Genomic DNA, 8809 nt, shown 5'->3' on the forward strand with positions numbered 1-8809 from the left:
CAACTCCGCATCAACCCAGACCCACCCCATCCCACCTTATTCCGTAACCTTGCATGGCTATTGCACCTAGCCAGCACATCCCTGAACACCACAGATCAGTTTAGCATGGTCAATCCACCTCACCTGCCTATCTTTGGGCGGCACGGTGGCACAGTGGTTAGCACTGCTGCCTCACAGCGCCAGAGACCTGGGTTCAATTCCCGCCTCAGGCGACTGACTGTGTGGAGTTTGCACGTTCTCCCCGTGTCTGCGTGGGTTTCCTCCGGGTGCTCCGGTTTCCTCCCACAGTCCAAAGATGTGCAGGTCAGGTGAATTGGCCATGCTAAATTGCCCGTAGTGTTAGGTAAGGGGTAAATGTCGGGGTATGGGTGGGTTGCACTTCGGCGGGTTGGTGTGGACTTGTTGGGCCGAAGGGCCTGTTTCCACACTGTGATGTAATCTAATCTAATCTTTGGACTGTGGAAGGAAACTGGAACACCCAGCGGAAACCCATGCAGACATGAGGAGAACGTGCAAACTACACACAGATGGCCACCCAAGGCTTGAATCAAATCTGGGTCCCTGGAGCTGTGATACAGCAGTGTTAACCGCTGATGAAGGGCTTTTGCCTGAAACTTCAATTCTCCTGCTCCTCAGATGCTGCCTGACTTGCTTTACTTTCCCAGCACCATACTCTCGACTGTAATCTCCAGCATCTGCAGTCCTCACTTTCACCCAGGGTTAACCAATGAGCCACCGTGCCACCCAAATCTGCAGGGATTGAATCTCTAGCTTGCCCTGAGCAGTTGCACTCAAAGGCCAGCTCTCCTTGGGTGGTCTGTAGCAACAATTTGGCTCTTTTCTCCTCTCAAGGCAAAGGAGTTCAGCATTGTAAGCCCCAGATAGCACTAGGCATACAGTGGGAAAGAATACCTGAACCTACTTGGACCTCAGTGGGAATCTTGCTTGTGAAATTTAAACCCTGGAAGGTAGCAGGATCCTCTGACAATGATCTTATGTACCTGAGATCAGGCTAAGGGTTGAAGAAACTGAAAATCTAACAGGAGTATGAGAGAGCATGTGCAAGAGAGCCAGAGATGGGGAAGTGCAACAAGTAGTGATAAAATGGTTGCAAACAACATGAAAAGAGGTACTGAAATAAACATGGTAAAATCTGCAATGCCGTGTGAAAACTGAATACCAAAAGCTTTTATAAGTATTTTAAAAGTGCGTGCAAATGGGGAGCATGGACCCATTAAAAATTAAAATAGACATCAGGGAAATGACAGACGTTTTAAATGAGGACAGTAGATAATCTTGAATACGTTACAGACTTTTCTCATGGTCCCTGCAGGCAGGGCATTATAGGAAGCACTGGTTTCCACAGTGATGGAAGAGATGAAGTCTGTGACGCAGGAGTTCAAGGGAAGAGAACAAATTTTGTCAGATGGAAAGAAATGAGGACAGACATCAAAAATATAAAGACCCACAGGTTGAGAAAGGATCTTCAGCCTGCAGGGCTGCCAGGTAGCTCACAAGCATTGGAGGCCTACAGTAAATGAGTGCCTGAAAGAATGGCATGGGAGGCAGTAGTTTCACTTCAAGGCACCCAACATTGAGGAAAGAGGACATGCTACACTGAGATGGGCTCCAGATAAACTGAACTGGAATCATTTTCCCAATGAATGAAACAATGAAGATGACAAACAGAGCTTTTAAGAAATGCAGACATTGTGAACATTCAGAAATCAAAAATCAGTAAATGAGATGAGTACTGTAGGGTAGCCATTCGAATATAAATAAACAAAGTGGATTCAGGAGGGGTCAGAGCTCAGCAAAGATGTTTGTGCTTAAAACATTGGGGAAAGTAAAAAAAAAATTATTGGAGAAAATATGTGGTGACATAATAATCAATGGCAACTTTAATCTTCATTTGACTTCATGTGACTTTTCATCATCAGTGTGGAGTCTGATTTCATTAATGAAATGTATTCAAGATTGCTGAGGAACTAACTTGGAAAAAAGCTATTTCAGGCAGCAATGTGAACATAAGTTAAACACTCGCAGCAAAAGGAGCCTCCAGGGAAGAGTGAGCATCACAAAATAAAATTCAATACTGAACGTTAGAATGATTTAGTAAAATCCGAAATTGGGATCTTAAATCTGTAAAGTACAAAGGTAAGAGGAACAATTTGACTAAAGTAGGAAACGCGTGTAAAAGAGAAATTGGCAATGGTAAATACTTGAGAACTGACTCAATTTGCAGCAATTATACATTTAAGGAAGTAAATAACTGCGCAAAACATGGATTGAACCATGGTTAACACACAAAGTAGATTGAAGGAAGGACGTAATAACATTGCCAAAAAACATAGTTAACATAAGAATTAATAGAATGTCTGAATCAGCAAAGAACGATCAAGAAATTAATAAAGAAATAAGGAGGAGAGTAAACTAGCAGTGACTCAAAACTAATTATATAAACTTCCACTGGAATTCAACGAGGCACTTAACAAAAGTAAATGAATTCCTTAGGGTCAGAGTCCCAGGAGATTTTACAATGGTGGGGGGGAATAAAAAGCAGCGTAACTAAACACATACTTACCTATGTTTCTTGGCAAATACATAATGCTTCACAAGTAAAACATTTTAGAAGTAGTGGCAAGCCAAGGCTTTACTGAAAATGAGGAACGTAGGGATATAATTAGAAAAATAAATTAGTACTCTTGTTATTAATGGGACTAAAAGCCAGACATCTGCATTTTGGTATTTACACTGTAGGGTTTGAAGAGGGTTGGCTAGAGAGATGGTGGATGCATTAGTTTAATCTTCCAGAACTCCTTCAAATCTAGAATTATCACAAAAGAAGTGTAAGATAGCAAACAACTCCACTGTTGAAGAAAGGAAAAGGAGGACAGAAAAGGCCATAAAAACAAAAAATCTGGAGCAGAATTATGCTATTCAGCCCATTGCTCTGCCAGTTGATCATTGCAGATTAGATAAGAAAGTATTCACCAGTTAAGCTATTATCAGTAGCAGGAAAAATATTTATTAAGGAAGTGAAAACAGGAAACTTAAACAAAAATGCAACGGTGTAGAACCAAAAGGAAAACAAGGTTGACAAATCATTTAGGAGCTTTTGAGAATGTAAATCACTATGATAGATAAGGAAGAACCAATGTGCTCAGTATATCGAGAATAAGGTGCCATACAACAGGTTTTACGCTATGTTCGGACGTATGGCTTTGAGATAACATAATAGCAATGACTGAGGATTTGTTAATGGACAGAAAAAGACAGTAGGAAAAAAAGATTGGCAAACTGGAACTACTGGGGTAACAAAGGGATGAATGCTTGGGTCTCGGTTATTTACAATGTTTGTCAATGATTGAGGACTGAGAGTGTGTTGCATTAAGTTGGCTAACAATAAAAATCAAAAAGGTGGGAAAGTAAATGAAGAGGACACAAAGAAGCCACAAAATGATTTATACAAAGTCAAGAATCTAGACAAGAATGTGGGAAATTGAGAGTTATCCACAATGGAAGGAAGATTGAAGTAAAACATTTGTAAAATGTTGACAGAGGTGCAAATATTCCTGATGAATGGCTTATGTCCGAAACGTTGATTCTCCTGCTCCTCAGATGCTGCCTGACTAGCTGTGCTTTTCCAGTGTCACACTCTCAACTGTAAATATTTGCATTGAAAGGAACCTGCGTGCAGCTGTACATGAATCATACTGCATTCACATGAAGGTAACAGCAAGCAATTAGTAAACAAACATATCTTTGCTCATATTACAAAGGGATGGGGGTCTAAATGCAAAGACATTAATAAGACCATGTTTGATATGATGTGGACAGTTTTAATTTCCGTACTCAAGGAAGGGCATGACTAAATTGACTGATTGTTGGGAGGACGGGATTATTTTGTGTATTGACTAGAACAAATTTCCTAGGATATCAGAAAATGGAATGTAATCTCAATGAAACATGTCAAATTCCTAAACAAATTTGATAGGGTGGATACGAGGGGAATGTTTCGAGCAGTTAGGGAGTCCAGAAATAAGGATTACAGTCTCAGAATAAGGAGTCAGCCATTTAGGACAGATCTGAGGTGACATTTTCTATCCTTGGGTGCTGTGGACACTCACTCGGAGATTTTGGGAACTGAGAAACATAAGGGATATGAGGAGAGGGTAGAAGGATGCAATGGAGGTAGAAGATCCTATTGAATTAACTGAGAGTAGCTTCAGCTACTTTCTTTTTGTGTTTGTGTTCATCCACCTGGAGAACTGAACAACAATGAGCAGCAGACACCCTCAGAAAACGCAGAGATCAATGATGGGGTGTTCCTACTTGCTCCTCAATCATAAACCTTCTTCTTCACTGGGTGAGGTTCGGATGCTGAGGGAGGGGAGAATACTGACACTATACTTAAAAGAAAGTTTCCCAAAAGGAAAGAGCTCAGGAAGTTTGAGTAGCTTTCAATGAGCTAGCAGAGATATGAGGAGCCGAAAGGGCTCATTCTTTGCTGCTCGATTCTATGATTGCAGTCTAGAACTGATTACCAGCCCTCACACCATGTTCTTCACTTGTTGATTAGAGGTACTCGTAAGTTATCTTGCTTAAAGTTACGCCTCAATCTCTCTGTTGGTAACAAGCACTTGGAACAGTCAGGAAGGGGAGGGAGGAAGGAAATTTTACAGAATGGCTACATTTGACATCTTACCTCTGTCTGCGTGGAAACTCAACTTCACTGTCCACTTCTCCCTCCTCTTCTTCAGAGGAGTCGTCTCCATCCTGTGATCAAAAGAAAACAATGTAATTCTGTGTCCCATACATTGAAGACACCAAGCTTACATCAGTTACATTAGCTAAGACTCAAATCCACAACAACAGTTGCTAAATAATCCGAAGTATGCAAAGGATCACGGTGGCAACCAATTTAGGATTGTCACTCAAACTCTTGAGTGTGGTGCAGCCTGTGACCAGTGGAATGCCACAAGGGTTGGTGCTGGGTCCACTACTTTTCGTCATTTATATAAATAACCTGGATGTGAGCTTAAGAGGTATAGTTAGCAAGTTTGCAGATGACACCAAAATTGGAGGTGTAGTGGACAGCGAAGAAGGTTGCCTCGGATTTCAACCGGATCTTGATCAGGTGAGCCAATGGCTAAGGAGTGGCAGATAGAGTTTAATTTAAATAAATGTGAGGTGCTGCATTTTGGGAAAGCAAATCTTAGCAGGACTTATACACTTAATGGTAAGGTCCTAGGAAGTGTTGCTGAACAAAGAGCTTGGAGTGCAGTTTCATAGCTCCCTGAAAGTGGAGTCGCAGGTAGATACGATAGTGAAGGTGTTTGTTATGCTTTCCTTTATCGGTCAGAGTATTGAGTAGAGGAGTTAGGATGTCATGTTGCGGCTGTACAGGACATTGGTTAGGCCAGTGTTGGAATATTGGTCTGGTCTCCTTCCTATCGGAAAGAAGTTGTGAAACTTGAAAGGGCTCAGAAAAGATTTACAAGGATGTTGCCAGGGTTGGAGGATTTCAGCTATAGAGAGAGGCTGAACAGGCTGGGGCTGTTTTCCCTGGAGCGATGGCTGAGGGGTGACCTTATAGAGGTTTATAAAATCATGAGGGACATGGATAAATAGGACAAATAGGCAAAGTCTTTTCCCTGGGGTGGGCAAGTCCAGAACAAAAGGGCATCGGCTTCAGGTGAGAGGGGAAAGATGTTAAAGGGACTCAAGAGGCAACTTTTTCATGCAGAGGGTGGTGCGTGTGTGGAATGAGCTAACAGAGGAAGTGGTGGAAGCTGGTACAATTGCAACCTTTAAAAGGCATCCGGATGAGCACGTGAATAGGAAGGGTTTGGAGGGATATGGACCAGGTGCCGGCAAATGGGACTAGAATGAGTTGGGATGACTGGTCAGCTAGGACAAGTTGGACCGAAGGGTCTGTTTCCGTGCTGTACATCACTATGACTCTACGTTACATACATAAATACACAGGGCCTGATTTTTGCAGACAGCAAGAACATGTACACGCATTGCATCTGTTTCAACTCAACAAAATAGCCGACAATCATTTGTTGGCTAATTTTGCAAAAAAATGCCCTAACCAGTCAGAGTCAATCTGCCCGGTTAAAAACTCAAACTAAGCCTGGCAGTCTACCTGTCAGTCATTGTTAACTGGTGCATTCTCCATGGCAATGCCTCTACCAACTAAAGTCCACTTGCCAACCAACATTGCCATCTCAGTATAAATGTTGGTTTTCCCCTTATGTTGGCAATCTTGTGAACTATTCTGATGAGTGAAAGACAAAGCTTAAACAAAAAATGCCTTTTTAAAAAAAAGTTATACGTATAATATGAAAAGGGACACAGTTAGGACAGCCTCCCTCAGTTTGCAATTAATCACAGATCCCACAGATTAGAATGGGCAGTGTTGTAAAGTTGTGACTAAACGATGGTGCAGAGGGTACTTTAGGTTGTCTGCCCAGTTCAGCTCAGCTGTGCTCAATCCCACCTTGGTGCCTTAGCTGGCTCGACATGCAACCGTTTTGATGGATCACTGGCCAGCCTTCAACCTACCATAAGGTGAACTCTGCTGCTTCTATCAAGTCCTGTTTATCTGTCATTCCTGTGCTTCACATTCCTATGAACCCCTTTCTGACAATGTCTCAGTTAAAATTAGCATTCTCTGATTTGTCTCTCTTTGGGTGGTTAGCACTGCTGCCTCACAACATCATGGACCCGGGCTCAATTCCAGCCTCAGGTGACTGTCTGTGTGGAGCTTGCACCTTCTCCCCACGCCCGTGTGGGTTTCCTTCAGGTGTTCCGGTTGTAACGAAATCAAACGCTCCTCTAAATTAGATAGAAATCCAATATAAACTTGCAAGTGCTCCGGTTTCTTCCCACAGTCCAAACACGTGCAGGTTAGGTGAACTGGGCATGCTAAATTGCCCAGTGTGCAGGGACGTGTAGGTTAGATGCATTAGTCAGGAGTAACTACATGGTAGGGGAATGGATCCGAGTGGGTTACTCTTCAGAGGGGTTCAGTGTGGACTCGTTGGGCCGATGGGCCGGTTTCCACACTGTAGGGATTCAAATTCTAATAATTCTCCAGTCCCAACTATGCCAATGCTCCATTATAAGCAGTCAAGCCGACAACAGCCTGTGTCCTAAACTCAAATTCTTTCCCCAAGCCTCTCCACTTCTATTCTGCTGTAAATTGCTCCTTAAACCAAACACTTAGACCAAATAAACTCTGACACTGAGGTTTCAGTTGTATGTGATAAACACTACTCGGAGGAAGCTGCTGAAACAGAAATCATGGTCATCGGCGCAACTGCCCTGACTTGACCCGACCCCAGTACAGTACCCCCTGACCTGAGCCCAGTGGCCCCAGCCCCCAGCCTGAGCAGTTACCTCTGCCTGTTGACCTGAGCACAGTGGGCACTACCCTCTGACCAAAGCATAGGATGCCCCCTCATGCCCTGGATCCTGGATATTGGCCCCTAAAATCCCCCTATCCCCGTCCCATACCCTGCCTTAACTCAAAACATTGTATGTTGAAGTACGGAAGTTAATTGTAAATTTGTATTGGATTTCTACCTAATTTAGAAGTGTGTTTGATTTTGTTACTCCCTAACCCCTGATCTTCGATGGTTTGCATTAACCATAATGGGTTTTGCTTGTCAATACTCAATTGGGTGTTTAATAAACTAGCGGTGGTTACTCTGGGGGAAAGAAAAAGAAAGGCAATTAAGTTCGAGAGCTGTCAGGTTGGGACCGACCGCCGCCTTACCTCCTTTCTGAGGGCTCCCATCTTGCGAGGTAGTGTGGGTGCGGTGAGTTGCTGAGGGGTACCCAAGGAAGACCCTGTTCTGCAGCCTTGCTTCTCCTCCGTGCTCCCGCTGCTCTCCCGAAGCCTGTCGCTCATTCGCTGGGCCTCGGCGGCCTGGGCCAGCACTGACGGTGGGAAAGCCGCCCCGCCCGCCGGGACCACCTCGCACCTGCCGGCCGCCCTCCGTGCTCTGCCCTCGGCCTTGGGCCCCCGGCAGGCCTGGCAGGCGGGGCCCCCTCCGCCGGAGCCCCTCCGGCAGCTCGCCGCCAGCGTGGTGGGGATGAGGTCGGGGCTGGAGCCGGCCACCTTGCACGGCTGGCAGTCGGTGTGAGGGCTTCTCAGCGCCGCCGCCGGGCCGAAGTACTTGAGGTTGTGGGCGCAGCTGGCGGCGTCGCCGAGCCGCTGCAGGGCGCACTCCTCCGGGGCCGGGCCTGGAGCTGGAGCTGGAGCCGGGGCCGGGACCGGGGCGGCCCCCCGCGGGACTCCCCCCGCGAACTCGTGGTGGCTGCCTTTGCTGTTGCCGCGCCGGTGCCTGGGCTTGGCGCGGTACCTCGCCTTCCCCGGCGGAGTGGACGTCTTGGGGCTGCCCGAGACGGGCGAGTGCGACGGGCCGACAAGCTCCGCGCTCGGCACGATGGCTTCCGACCTCAGCAGGTCAGGCCTGCAGGGGAGGGGGGGGGGGGGGAGACAGAGAAGGAGGGAGGGAGACATCAGCACGTTCAAGGCACGCAGTAACCGACAGCCAGCACGTGCTCCGCGCGCGCGAGGGAGAATCCCGCCAACACTAACTGTCAAACACGTGACCCCGGGGGGGCCCAACACTGAGAAACAAAGACCGCGCTGAAACCACACATGACGGACTCAGAGCGAAGGGGAGAGGCATTGTTTTCTTGTGAATGCGCGTGCAGCGGGTTATGTTCACGTTCTGTTCAAATGGTCCGAGGGGGCGGGGAGGGGAGAGCGAGGGGGGCGGGGAGGGGA

The 8809-nt window shown here is 46.1% G+C and overlaps 1 protein-coding gene across 7 annotated transcripts in view; it reads right to left on the minus strand.

Moving 5' to 3' along the window:
• Positions 1-8809, minus strand: part of si:ch211-45c16.2 (mitogen-activated protein kinase kinase kinase 13) — a 133843-nt gene that overhangs the window by 9305 nt on the left and 115729 nt on the right. For all 7 annotated transcript variants that reach the window (XM_043693384.1, XM_043693386.1, XM_043693388.1 and 4 more), the window contains 2 exons: positions 7790-8489; positions 4709-4779 (listed from right to left, as the gene is read on the minus strand). In XM_043693384.1, the coding sequence (XP_043549319.1) occupies positions 4709-4779; positions 7790-8489 (771 nt within the window). The remainder of the gene's footprint in view (positions 1-4708; positions 4780-7789; positions 8490-8809) is intronic.

The sequence above is a fragment of the Chiloscyllium plagiosum genome, chromosome 7 (assembly GCF_004010195.1).
Source record: "Chiloscyllium plagiosum isolate BGI_BamShark_2017 chromosome 7, ASM401019v2, whole genome shotgun sequence".
NCBI lineage: Eukaryota > Metazoa > Chordata > Chondrichthyes > Orectolobiformes > Hemiscylliidae > Chiloscyllium > Chiloscyllium plagiosum.